Genomic DNA, 14,193 nt, shown 5'->3' with positions numbered 1-14,193 from the left:
TGCCCGGTCTAAGTTAAATCGACTGAAAATACTGCTCAAATGAAGCTATGTTAGCTTACTTCCCAGTATATGTTAGCTTTGTAAGCTCCCTGGAAGATTGTTTATGTTTCTAGTCATGTGACAGATGTGTAACCATGGTGACCTCGAGTAGGGTTGCCAAGCGAGACTTCTTCGGCTCTAAGAGATGCTAAAGGCAAACTCATGAAAACGGCTGATTTGACCTGCTCAGTGTCAGAAAACTGTTCGTGTTTTCTTTATGGTGTAGCAATAACATTTTCAGGCCCAGTCGCTTTTCATTGGAGCAGTACTGCGCCTAGTAGGTTACTGCTAGTTTTGACAAATATGGCCACCAGGCTATAAACTGCATGAATGCATACTTGGTCAAGTCAAACTCCGTGATCAATGTCTTACAAATGTAGACACTCAATACAATAAATTCAAATATCTTTTATTGGCACCTTTTAAATAAAATAACAGACATAAATACTATAATACTGGCATATAAAAAAAATAACACAGACTGGGTAAAAAGTGACAGCCCAATATGCTGTCTAGTCTTTTTAGATCAGTAGTGTTTGTACTTCATTTGAACCCTGTAAATACCTTCAACAAAGACAGAAAGCAAACACTATATCCCAGATTCAGCCTTATACCTGAAATGTAAATAACTGGAACTACCAAGCAGACTTTTGTAGTGCCTATATTGTTACATACAACATTCAAGTGATTATAAAAACGTACTGCAAAATATTCATTACAATTATGATCACAATAATCTATTCCTTAGAAACAAATTAACCAATGACATTTCTTTTACAGGAGGCCTAAATACATTGTGGATCTATGCCTGGCTCAGTGCATATAAAAGTCACTTAGAATAGAGGACATTACAAAATATTACAAAATACCTCACACACAGACACACCCTCACTCACACACACACACACACACACACACACACACACACACACACACTCATTTAAACATAACATGATGGGAAAGGACCAGCCTGGTCAAACAGGGGATCATCATCATGCCACATGAGAATCAGAGAATCAGCATGCGATTAGAGTTGGACCTCGGGTCTCGCCTGTGTTTTTTCTGTCATTTTATGCTTTCCAGGCAGCATGAAACTGTTCAATAAGGTCTCTGTCTGATCAAGAAACAGGAGGTATATCTATGGAACTCAAAACCATTTCAGACAGTAAAAATACAGTCCAACGTCAATGCACTTAAAACAAAAGTTATTCTATTCTATAAAGCAAGGCTTTTGTAATGTTCAACAGGCATTACGTGTTGACAGGCATCCACCATCATTGGTGCTTTGGTAAGATACATAGAGGAGTAAATAAGAGACAAACTAAAATTAAATGTAAAAAAAATGTGCTGCTAGAATTATAATGATTATATTAAAGTGCACTCCCTCGTTCCAATTCCGTCTATTGTCTTTTCCAGGTGAGATTCCTGGGAATTTTTGGGGAATTGGAAATTGGCATGGTTGTACAGTTCAACAATGCAGACTGATTTGAAAGGTCGTTATTGTGTTTCCCAACAAGAGTCATAGATCTCTGGTGGTTTTATTTTTCTCCCCAGTGTTACGATAATGTAAGATAATGCCTTGTTTTTCTTCATATCCCACAGTCCCACAGAAGCGAAAACCATTGTTTACTCTAAGTAAACATAATCCAGAATCTGAGAGTTGAACCATATTGTTGACCTCGTAAAATGAGGCAATAATAGAAAAATTCAACACAGGCATCTCAGTCAAATCTTTAAAAAGATCTGTAGTGTAGTGTATGAACTCTGAGAAATGCAGGCAAGGTACAGAGAAAAGGCCTGGTCAGTGTATTTCAAAACTTTTGTCAGGTATTTCAGTTATTGAAACCTGGCACTAGAAAGAGGGGGGAGAACCCTCCCTAGTCAAGGAAAGAAACTTCTTGTCAGAGGTGGTGTGGATACAGTTTATCAGCAGACAGTTGCTGGGCAGCAGTGGGCAAGGCTAAAGTCCTTATGTAAGGTTTTAATATTCAGGCTACGGAGGCAACTTTGTCACAGTTGCTGGTGTAATGGACATCTGGCCTGTCGCTCTCCAGCTTCTTCCTGTGCCAGCAGGGAAGGTTGAGCACAAAGAGGATGAGCCCTCCCAGCACCACACAGGTCCCACTAAAGTAGAATGCCAAGTCATAGGACTGGGTCCAGTCGAAGAACCATCCTAGAAAGTGAGGAGAAGGAGAAAAAAACAAGACAAGACACTGTGAGTATAGTCAGCAAAGATTCCTGACAGATGCAATAGTCAGCTAAAGAGCGGCAGGCCAACTCCTTATCGAGGTCAATGTGCCCTCTGCCTCGCTCTGCCTGCCTCACTGAGTCAACATTCGGATGTTTGAAATGTTTCTGAAAATATTTGACCTTAAAACAGAGTTGCTCTCTGCACATATCTGTACTCTACTTCTACCATGCTAACCCTAACCACGTATCCATCAATCTAACCAGTAATTTACTAATTTATCAATACTTACTGATTAAGATTAAGATAAACCTACCTACAACAGGCGGTCCAAGCATGATCCCAAAGCCTCCAAAGAACATGAGGACACCATGGGCTTGTGTCAGTCTGTCCAGGCCAACGATCTGGGTGGTGATGTAGGAGGTGAGAGACCAGTTCCCGGAGAAGAAGCCCACCACGGCAGAGAGGATCTGCAGTCCCATGTAGCTCTTAGTGATGGGGATGAGGAGCAGCGCCACACCGGCTGCGAACAGGGTGAAGGCGTACAGGTAGATGCTGTTCATCCACCTGAGGTCTGCCAGGACGCCCAGCACTAGCTTGCCCACGCCGGTGGTGATGGCCACGATAGACACCAGGGGGATGAAGCTGACCTCTTCGATCAGACCCTCGCTCTGCGCCACATCCTCCATGAACAGCACAGGAGGGAACGCCCCCAGACTGAACAGGAAGACGGCGATACAGAAGGCCACCATGGCTTGGTCCTGCATGATGTCGGCCATGGAGTGCATGTACTTGGAGTACGCCTGCTGCTTCTTCTTGATGACTTTCACGATGGCTAAGCCAGACAAGAAGCTGCCATTCTTCTTGTCTGTCTGGACGGCCAAGTCCTTGGCGTCGATGGTGATGAGCAACTCCTTCACCATCAGAGTTTTGTCTGGGGTGGTGGCGGGGGAACCCGGCGTGATCTTCAGCTCATCCGCCGGGGGCTTCTCGAAAAGCTGCTCCTCCGTGTTGCGCTCCAGGGCAGCTTTCTGTTTGAGGTAGTACCCCGGCATGTTGAGGGGCCTCATGAAGCCGGCGCAGGCCATGAGGTTTAGCGCGAGGGCTCCGATGATTAGCAGGCAGCCGTCCAGGCCGAACAGCACGATCAGCTCGTTCTGAGCCGTGGCGTAGACGAACGCTCCCACACTCGTGCCTGGGTGAGCAGAGGACGGCAGAGATTTAGTACTGGTTGTGTCAGAAACGGACAGGTCAGTCAATACAAGTTAATAGCTTGGAGTAACCCTTCTACCTCTAACGCTGACATTTTGATTCTGGGTTAGCTCAATAAAACAAAATAAATAATGGACTGGATGGAAGTGACACATTGGGTGCTACTACTAAAACTCCTTAAAGTGATCATGATCTGGTTCCTAGTGGTGCTGCAGTCCAAAACATCTTCAAAAAATACAGCTGACCTTCCCAAAACATTACCATAAAAGCTTTGATTCCCAGCCAACCAGGTCTGGTCAGTGGTCACCAGTCCACGTCCCTACCCACTAGGCCTACTACACTACAGATGTTTACCTTGGCTTCCCCTGACTCCCGGCTGCTCACACATGAAAGAAGTGAGCATGGAGAACTGGTGAGCACCCAGAGAGCGCAGGGCAGGGGGGGGGCTGCAGTACCTGTGGTGACAATGCCGAGGGCAAGGCCGCGCCTCTTGTCAAAATACTGACAGGTGATGGTCAACGTGGCGGCATAGACCAGACCACAACCCAGGCCTGCAGCAGGAGAGAGGACAAGGACAGACAGCACAAGTATTTTCATTAGCTCAGGTGAAACAGGTACAGGCTTTAACATGTAGCAAGTCTACAGACACACTAATGCAGAAAACAAATAAACATCTAAGATAAAATTTATATAAAAAATCTAGGGTGCTTAAGACTTTTGCACAGTACTGTATATGTTACTACTTTGAGGTTTTTGGTCATGCAGTGCTACAAAACAACAGGCTCAATGTCATTTACTGTATACGCTGTTGTTGCAGGCATGTGTATTTAGTAAATACACATATAGCATAGTAAAGACTATTTACTATACATAAGAAATACAAGAAGCCTGTGATGAGCAGAAGCCGAGCTGCACGTGCGGGCAGAGCCACAGCCATCATCCAAGGGAGTCTCTAAAAATAAACGACTATCTTCAAATATGCATGGCCTCCTCGACGGGCAGGACCGACTGCGATGGGGTTCACCAGCATTCAGCATGGCTTGGCTGTCACTTAATGTTGGATAGCAGGTGGAGATGGACCCAGGCAGGCAGACTGGTAAGGGTGCAGAGGCATCAGCGGTCACATGGAGATCAGTCTAAGCCATAATTTTACAGTGCTGTCAACATCCCTCATAAATATAGACAGCAATAACCGAAAATGCTGCACTGCTCAAACTTCTACTCTCAGTAACAATTTACATACCTTCAGTGGCAACTAGGGATGTAAACAGTTATCCGGGTATTCGGTTCCCGTTTAAATCTCGGATAATGCAAACGAACAGCGAATAGCTAATTTCCATAAAAGTATTATTTGATAATTATTTCATCTGAAAGCATGTAGCTGAAATGTTTGCTCCTTAGTTCTTTTGTATGTATAGTTCTTCTTTCACTTGCACCTTTAAGTTGGGCACTTATGCAATGAATTCGTTTTTCTGAACTTAAAAAAAAAATGTTTGTCCTAGCCTTTTATTTGCAGTGTGCAGAATTATTTGCCCATTTTTCTAGTTTAGTTTAAGTATTATCCCCATGGAAACATTACATTAAAACTGTACTGTATCGTAACCCCATAATAACGGTTGGACTTGACCTGTGACCCTGCTCGTTCAAATGATTACATAATGTGTTACAAGAGGGATTCTCATGTGTTTTAGAGGGATTAGAAAGTTGACTTGGTTGACTCCCATTAAAGCAGGAATCTCTTGTCCTTGTGACTTCGAACAAAGACATTCCATCCAGGTTTTTCCCCACACTGACAAGGCCAAAGCCTCCACCTGAGTGTCTGTCTGAAGCAAAGGTCACATGACTTAAGTCTCCAGACTCACCGCAGCATTACATTTGCATGCGAGTCTTTGTCAGAGTATAAAACACACAGGAGGATTGACCACAAGGTTTTCGTTGGGAGTTTCCTTACCGACGACAATCCCATAGGAAAACATGAGGAACTGGACGTTGGGAGCAAAGGCACTGAGTATCAGGCCCCCCGCCACCATTACACCGCTGAAGATGGTCACGGGACGCGCCCCAAAGTTGTCCACACAGGCACTGCAGACAGGACCTGAGGGGAGGTGGAGAGAGAGAAAGAGACAGAAAGATGCAGAGACAGAAATAGAGAGAGAGGGGGGAGTGAAAGAGATACATGTGAGTGAGGGAGGAACAAAAACAATTGGGGAACAAAGGATAATACAGATATGATGCTACTTAATGCGTTTTAGTCTGGATACTTAGATTGCAAGAAACAAAGAGGATTCCCACTAAACCAAAGACCAAAAACAAAGACGAAAATAATACTTTGACATCGGGCACTATTTCCACAACAGGGAAACATAATGCTCTTATCACTTCGAGCCACATGACACGCTTTTCTCATGCCTCTGCCATTCCTTTGAGCTTATTATAATTATCATCTCCATTTTGTCTTGCAATGCATTTTGAACATGGTTTTATTTGTCGCGCTTTGGGCTTGGGACTCCTATTCTCCATCTAGCATCCTCACAACATGATGGCCAAGACATAAAACAGCAGCAGTTATTTGACACACTTAAGGATCCATCCAGAGTTAAGGATCCATCTTCCTTGCAGTACAACGTTTTTTTTTACACTCATGTTCAGAGAAGACATCTATATAAAGGCAAATGGGACCACTGGTGACTATGCTTTCTATCACGTATTGTTCTTGAGTTACTGTGTTCAGAAGAATGTGTCTACACACACACAGACAGACAGACGCCACCACAACAGCATAATCTGGTGGTCGGACATTACAGTAACAGAGATTTTAATTACAGCCTTGTTCAAATAAAACAATGGCCTGACTGAAAAGCCAGGGGCGTGTGTGTAGCCGCCCCAGCTGCATGTCGTGCAGAGGAATATCGAATGGTTGATGAGCACTCTGATATCCTGAGGGTGTCTCTGAACTACTTAACTGCCGCACACACCTCTGCCCCCAGCACCACAACAAAGTAGGTCTTTTGGAGTGTGCATGTTGTTTTTTCCTCTAAACTAAACAAACTACTGTGTTTGAACTACTGCCAGTCATATAGCATGCCACCCTCACTCTTTCCTGCCCCCTCCCAGCCAGCGGGAAGACCCTGTTGTTGTTTTGCAGGAGGGACTGCAGTGCTGCAGCCGTCTGACAGCTGGGACACGTGTCCAGGACTTGGCCAGGCCTGAGGCTAGAACTGTCCAGTCATGATTTCTTCCCTGACCTCTTTGGAAAAGGCGACAGCAAGAAGCAAGGCTGGCTGGAAGGCGAGCTTAGTCGGAAATGTCAATCAAGACCACTACCTAGCACTGATCCTGTTTAGGCAACACAGTAGCGGAGCATATCTATATGATATCTTGCAGTAGTGTTGCAGGGAGGTTGAGTTCATCTGGGGGTTTCTGAGGGTTTGGTTCAATATATAATATTTATGAGTGGTTTGATATAGTTATATTATTTTCCCTCTTGCTTTCTCTCATTAGTAATAATTATTATTACATTCTCACTCCAGTGTATGTCTCTTAACCATGCTGCTTTCCACACACTTTCAGACTCTCTGTTATGGCTTTGGGTTCAAGGAAGTTAATATAATAATGAAACCTCACACAAAATGCTGACTCACACAAGTATTTGTTAAGTCTTTCTCTTTCTCTCTGTTTCTCTCCCTCACTGTCTATCTATCTCTCTCTCCCTTTCCTTTCCTCACTGTGGTTATAGATTAAGGGCTAAGTGATCCTCCTACATTCATGGCATGGATGACTTGCACTTGCCTTGCTCCTCATGAAAATCAATAACAGCTCAACTCAGCTTCTCAGGGAGCCACAAAGTGCCTATCTTTGTTATGGCATCGCCTTTTCTCACCATCCTGTTGAACTAGACCAACTAAAGTAAGGAGCGCTCTTTCACACCTGTAGATAAACATGTTCCATGGTGAATACTGTACTTGACATTATATTGCATTAAAACTGCCTTGGGTAGCCCTCTGCCCTAATAAAATATACTGGAAAAGAACTGATTTTAAAACTGCTGAGGATGCGCTGTGATTCTGCACAGTATAGTTAGTCAATATTGTCACTTTAGTTGAATGTCTTTGTGCAGACTTTGAACAAGGATTTTGTCTGCGGCTTGCTTCCTTATCACTGGCACCATGTGGTATAATGCAACAGCAGGCAATGTTAGGGGTGTAAAGATGAGTGTTTAATGCTCTGCTTTTGGCACTATGCAGATAGTTCTTACAGTAACAAGTGCACGTCAGCAGATATCTCCCCCATAGCAACATGCCAAAAGAAGGTCAATTTACAACTCAGCACAGACTTATCAGATGCTGAGTACAACAATTTCAACAGAGAGCAGTTTTGCTGTTACTGCAGCTCACAGATTACATATATCTTAATCTCTCTATTTCTATCTATCTCTGTGGGCATTGTAATATTGCCAGTCTAAATTAGCAACATCCATTCACATTGTGAAACTTTCATTAAAAAGCAACTCACTGAGCCTTTTCCTCTTTTTTCAGTCAGCAATTGAATTGCCATTTCACTTGGCTTTTCAAAGCTACTGACCCCAATATGGACCCACATCAAGGATTATTACATTATTACAGTGTGCGCTACTCACTGGCTATTAGGCCCACTCCAGAGACAAGCGAGCCCACCCAGGCCGTCATGCCCTTGCTCTCCTGGAAGATATGCAGCCACTCGGGGTAGAGGACGCCCACCGACTGGGGTGCTCCATAGGCCAGGAACTGGGCCATGAAGGAGGCCACAACGATCACCCATCCCCAGCCTCCATCCAGGGCTTTAGCAGATGAAATCATGGTGCTGGTGCTGTGCTGGTGCTGGGATCTGATACAGCTTTGACACAGGATGGGTTCCTGGTGGAGAGAGTAAAAACAACAAACTTTAAAAACACAAGTTAAACAAATGAGGGATTAGGTTTTTTTACTTTTATAATACAAAAGAAAAATTATCAAGACATGATCAGTGAAGCACTTAGAAGTTAACTGTCAAAGTCATTCCCATGACAATAATTTATAATTGCTTCCAAAATGTACACTTACGCAAAGCCTTGATGTAGAGAAGGCTGCTGCAGCACTTGGCCTGGCCAAGCAGGCAGGTCACCTGTCTGAGGTCCTGAACACAGACTGACTGCAGCTAACCCATAGGCTCTGCTTTTGTCCCTTTCTCTAAGACCACACCTTGGAGGAGGAGAAATGGGAAACTGGACTGCCTAGTGCCTTCACTTGCACCTTAACCTGCTTTTGCCCTGATTCAGTTGCTTCTGCGCCCCACCTCAACTCTGGCACCACAGACCCAGACCTGGGGGAGGCACACCCAGTTTCCTGTGCTGACTGAAGTTTTTTTAAGACCTTTTTCATGAATAATTTGTACCCAAGAGCAACTTTATACGCATCACTGCGGCAGCATCAACCAAGTGCCTCTCATCACAGTTCATAAGGAGTAGGCTACTCAGAGTGGGAAAAGTTGGTGCTCAGCTCAGACAACAGCAAGGCTTTGTTTACTGAGAGAGAAAGTTGACTTGGTTGACAATAAAAAGGCAACATTTTCACTCAAACTAAGACAATGATATGCTGAGGATAATTATAATAGCCTATACCCATAGACTAATTGATGAACTCAAAACAGATTTTCTCTTTCATATACCATTTTGATGTTTTGGAGCATGCACAACATAAACATATCTTACTAAGCTAATAATTAAAAAGGCTATTGTTTGCAATTTTGTTAAAAAAAAATAAAAATAAATAGCACTCACCTCAGCAACTACAATAACAGCAGCAAGCGCCCGCAGAAGTGCGCGCCTGCCTAAGGGGAGTTTCCATGTAGGATGATGGCTTCCCTAAAATAAACCCTAGGTATAGAATCAAAATAAATGGCCTAAATAGAAAAGCATCGCGGATGCTGACCCTTCTGAGCTGGACTCTATGAGGTCCGTGTGCAAACAGCACAATCTGCATCAACAATGCGCATACTGTATCCGTTTTATACCGCTTTGTAGCCGGCGAAAAAACCGGTTCAAAGCTGTTCTTGCTGGTCCAGCTTACTCTACAGCGACGAGAGGAGAGGAAAATGTGCCGCTTCCTCTTGTGCGCCCGGAGCGCACAGAGCAACTACACGAGCAGAGACGATGTCCGCTCCCAGTGCGACTATTGGCGCTTATGGGTCATACCAACTAAATACTTTCTCTACATCTGTCTCTCCTTTTTGGCCATTCAAACTTAACATTTAAATCCCTGGAAATGCCATGCACACACACAAACAAAAGAGTTTACCTGATAGCTATTCCGGCCGTCAAATCAGGTAGAATGCGCGTCTTAAAAATTGAACTTTATGAATCAAATGAATTATTAATAGGTAAATAAAAAAAAAATGAACATCTGTAGGCTACATAACTGACTAAAAGCTAACTCATCTTATTGTCTACTTCTCAGCTAACTCGTCCTCTGGTCATGGAAATTGAATGTTCATGTGCTGGTGATGGGGTCTTGTTGTATGGGGTCTTGCTCTCCAGGAACATTGTTAATATTGCCACCGGTCCAGTCTGAACCGGTTGTTGGATGGCAATAACAAGACCATGCAGCACCAGCAGGGCGCACTGGCTAGGATTCCTGCTCCTGGCGAGCACTGATGAAAATTATACGCACAAAAACCTTGACTCAAACCTTAATCAGCCTTACCATTGCTAAAGATAAAAGGCTACACCTTAATGAATATTAGAAAGATACACAAACAGGCTATCACAGCACAATGTAAAGATATCATGCCGCTACATGGGTCAAACATATACTACAGAAAATCCTATAGTAATACCATAAGAGTTAAATATAAGGTTAAATATAAAGTTACTGTTGAGTAACACAAACACGATAAGTCCCTATATGAATATTATATTAATTGTGGGGAGATCAATCTTAGTCTCTCTTAGATCCATTAGAGTTATCGCGCAACTGAATTAAAATATGTGCCAGTTAAACATCCTCAGCAGCAGAGAACTATAAAAAGAATACATTAACCAAGAGTAGTAAGATCGAATAAATGTAGGCAAGGGCAGTGATAAAAAAAATAAAATAAAAAATAACCCCATGAGAGAGTTTCATTTTATATATCGCTCTACTGTTCTCTCGTTTTAATTTCGCATCTTTTCCTTGGGCTGTTATGCAACTCTAATTGGAGTACCCAGTGCTTATCTTGCATCAATCTTTTATTTTATTATTTTATGGATTCATTATGGTGAGCACACCTTGGTGGAGTGTTATGTGCCCCAAGTGAAAAGATCCTCAATCAACCTCGAGAAACACACAAGCACTGGAAACTCTTTTGAAAGACATTTAAAAAGACATACCGTAGGCAAACATTCTTTCAGATGTTAGAAATACTTAACTCCAAGCATTCATACTAGGTAGAGTGAGAGCAGAAAGCACGTTGCTCTTAGTCATATTACAGGAACACACATTCTCACCACCTCAGGTTAGTAACACTCTCTGGAATGAAGCTAAGCTGTATCATCTTTCATATTCCGTGTAGACTGCAAGATGATCTGGAATGCGGAGGAGAGGAGAGGAGATGCAAAGGGAGATAAGAGAGGAGAAGATGAGAGAGGAGAGGGGAGAAGAGGAGAGGTGATGGGAGTGGAGAAATCAAAGAAAAGTGGAGAGGGGAGGTGACAGGAGAGGAGAGGAGAGGAGAGGAGAGGGGAGGAGAGGGGAGGGGAGGAGAGGACAACTCATTTTTTTTCACACCGAATGCACCTCATATTCTTCAGGAACTTTGATGCTTTTTCCCACAACTGAAGCCCGCAGCCAGGCAGGGTCTTACGGGAAGACTTAGGCTCTCTAATCCCCTTCTCCCTGAAAAGTGAGGGGGAAAAAAAGAACAAATGCAGCACAGTTAATTGTACTCTACTCTGGCATTGCATTGACATGTTATCCCTGACCAGTTTCAACCAGATACAGTGCATGTGGAGGAGGGGTGTGTATGTGTGTGAGCGAGGGTGGGCAGAGGTGTGCAGGGTGGCCCTGACACTCTTGGAATGCTGTAACCCTATTGATTCATGCTAGGATCAATGTTGGTATTGAATTTCACTTGCTTGCATACGTTTTTCAATAGATCCTACAGCTATCTACACTTTTCTGTTTTTCTGTGCATGGACCAAAAAAACACAGCATGGTGGGATAGAGAGAAGCAAAGGTCCCAAAGTTGAAATACTGGTTAGACTTGTTTCTCTAAGATGAGCTACTGCAGACCATCAAGTATGTGATATATTACAATGATGACAAGGTTCAACACAATAAAATTCCCCCCCCCCATATCAGTACTTCATCAATAGATTTTCTGCCTGGCGCCTCTTGAGCATGCCTCTGTGCCAATATGAAATGACTCGAAAGCTATCATAGGAGGATGATGTCATGCAGCAATGCATTTTTCATACACTGACAGATGATGGGGGTCTAGGGTCAGGGGCCTCTACTTTGGTAGATATTATGTAAACTGTAGCCTACATGGGCCATAGGCACCAATAAAAAAAACTCGGGCTCCTGCTGTATTAATAAGGAGTAGAAACTGTGGCTATGTAAGGGCCCCATAACAATTTTGTTAGACTAGAAATGGTGGTACCCTATGAAAGTTCCTCTTAATTGCGTTTGGGACCCTGTATGTTTCTGGAACCGGTGCTCCTCCTTTTTCTGGGCCTTTTCAGTGACAATTTTGCCTGCATAGGCATACATTCCAGTTGAAATTAGTGAGATATTGCAAATTTATCTACATACCAACATGGGGCTTTTGGCGGCCCATGGAGATCCAGGGCACCAGGGTGTGTGCCATGCATGCCCCATTATTAATTCAAGCATGGTGATCAGGTTTGACCAAGGTATAGGTACCTCGTTAGCGGTTCAATTATTACTCCATTTGGCATACAGGTCAAATCTAAAACTTGCTCTAAAAATGTGCCTCTTGGAGCATCAAATCCAACCACAATGTTTCTGTTTCTGAATTTTTGAAAAAACTTTAACATCTCCTCCTAAGCTACTGGGCTCAGGAGAAACATCCCCAAAGCATGAGGCTGCCACTATCAAGCTCAGCAGTACTGTGTACGTTGGGCGATGGGCTTTGTTAGCACTGTGGCGAACATATCTTTTGCAATTAAGACCATAAAGTTCTACCTTGGTTTCATCAGACCATAACACATTTCCCACGTGGTATGTAGAGATTGATTGATTTCTTGCATAAAGACGGGTCTGGATGTTCTTTTTAGTGAGAGGTGGTTTCTGTCTTGCCACCAAACCCCACAACCCTGAATTGTTGGAGAATATGCTAAATGGTTTCTATATGCATTGGTTGTTACATGCATCCTTGCACAGTCATCCATCTTGGAGTTACAGCCGGATCTAAGCAAGTTCCTTGTGGTGTCAGATTTCCTTGTTGATTATGGTCTCCACAGTATAAGTGTAAGTCTTTGAAATCATTTCATATCACTCCTAATCTGAGCCTGGCGATAAGATGTTGAGGAACCTGTTAGCTCCTTGCTGCCCATGCTTGTCTTTGTACACTGCCGTACACTATGCAACAAAGAAACCATCAGTAAGATCCTGCTATTAATCTAATTACATTTAATTGAATTGCTTTGAGGTGAAGGCAAATTGGTTTTGTGTATATTTTGGAATGTGATTAGTTGTGTCTTAATTACAATCTCCAATTACTATGTTCCTGCACACTTTGGCAACCAAGGTGTTTTAGTTTTCCATTTTTAATACATTGTCAGAAATCAATATCCTTTCGCTTTTACCTTGAGTTTGCTGGTTACTATAGCCAGTTGAAAGTGAAAAAAGTATGATTGAATTGATTTTGATTTCAGGTGTCAAGGCAATAAAAACTAGAAAATGTGACAGTCTACTACTGTAGGATCTCACTTTGGAACATACATATCTAATTATGTTTGTCTAACCAAGTGAGGCTACTGGGTTTTTAGTCTCTGTGTGTGTCAGTGCTAATGTGGCATCTCAGGATTCAATGCCAACATAGAGGAACTCAGTGGTCAAAGATGGAAAGTTGTCCACTTATGGACAAATTCCCACCAAGGGATATTTTTTCTTAATTCTGCCTTTATAACTATTCTGGCTAGCTGCAGTGCTGCTGTTTAAGAGAGTCAGTCATCCTCACACACACACACACACTTACTTGGCAGCAGTTTTACATGGAGGCTGACCTGTGATTCTGACACTTCTCCTTTCTCTTTCTCCCAACACTCCTGTGTCCACAAATCCAGAACAGTGACACCTGAGAAGTAGCAGCCTGCTGTTCTTTTCCGTAAGAGGCTTGTCAGGTGTAAACACACAGAGACACCCTGCAGTCTGGATAAACCTCTGTGTTGGTTCTGCCACCAGGCTCCATGAGGCTGCGGAGGTCGAAGGTCACTGAAGCTCCCAGCATGGCTGCCCTGAGCCTCCAGTCCAGATTCCTGCTTGGATTAGTTCAGGTTGCTGGCTTTGGCTGTAACAGAGAGCACAGGCCCCACAGCAGAAAAAACAGGGTAGACTTCACTAGTGTCAGAACTCCCAGCAAGTCTCTGGACACAGATATACCCATGTCAGTTTTGATGGGGTTTTTATTGTGATTTAGGTGTGGTTCAACTTATGTGTGAATGGGCTGTGGTTCCTAGGAACCTCTAGAGACATAACGGAGGCCTAGATGTCTTGGGCAGGCTGTCATCCCTGCGTCAT

The 14,193-nt window shown here is 43.3% G+C and overlaps 1 protein-coding gene across 1 annotated transcript; it reads right to left on the bottom strand.

The window, feature by feature from the left end:
- Positions 1 to 461: 461 nt before the first annotated feature.
- slc16a9a (solute carrier family 16 member 9a) lies at positions 462 to 8,257 on the bottom strand. The gene is made up of 5 exons (XM_071909998.2): positions 8,076 to 8,257; positions 5,391 to 5,534; positions 3,895 to 3,990; positions 2,544 to 3,422; positions 462 to 2,212 (listed from the first exon to the last, which is right to left on the bottom strand). Exons 1-5 carry the CDS (start codon positions 8,209 to 8,211, stop codon positions 2,028 to 2,030), a joined length of 1,440 nt encoding a protein of 479 aa, XP_071766099.1. The 5' UTR covers positions 8,212 to 8,257; the 3' UTR covers positions 462 to 2,027.
- Between the last annotated feature and the right edge of the window lie 5,936 nt (positions 8,258 to 14,193).

The sequence above is a fragment of the Centroberyx gerrardi genome, chromosome 15, assembly GCF_048128805.1.
Source record: "Centroberyx gerrardi isolate f3 chromosome 15, fCenGer3.hap1.cur.20231027, whole genome shotgun sequence".
NCBI lineage: Eukaryota > Metazoa > Chordata > Actinopteri > Beryciformes > Berycidae > Centroberyx > Centroberyx gerrardi.
This window is presented reverse-complemented; position numbering and strand designations above follow the sequence as displayed.

Excerpts from the sequence above, each read along its gene's own strand:
- slc16a9a (XM_071909998.2), bottom strand. The coding sequence starts at position 8,211 with ATGGCCCAGTTCCTGGCCTATGGAGCACCCCAGTCGGTGGGCGTCCTC. Across the intron at positions 3,991-5,390 it reads TTCCTATGGGATTGTCGTCG|GCCTGGGTTGTGGTCTGGTC; the intron begins GTAAGGAAACTC and ends CTCCTGCTGCAG. Across the intron at positions 2,213-2,543 it reads GCTTGGACCGCCTGTTGTAG|GATGGTTCTTCGACTGGACC; the intron begins GTAGGTTTATCT and ends CTCACTTTCTAG.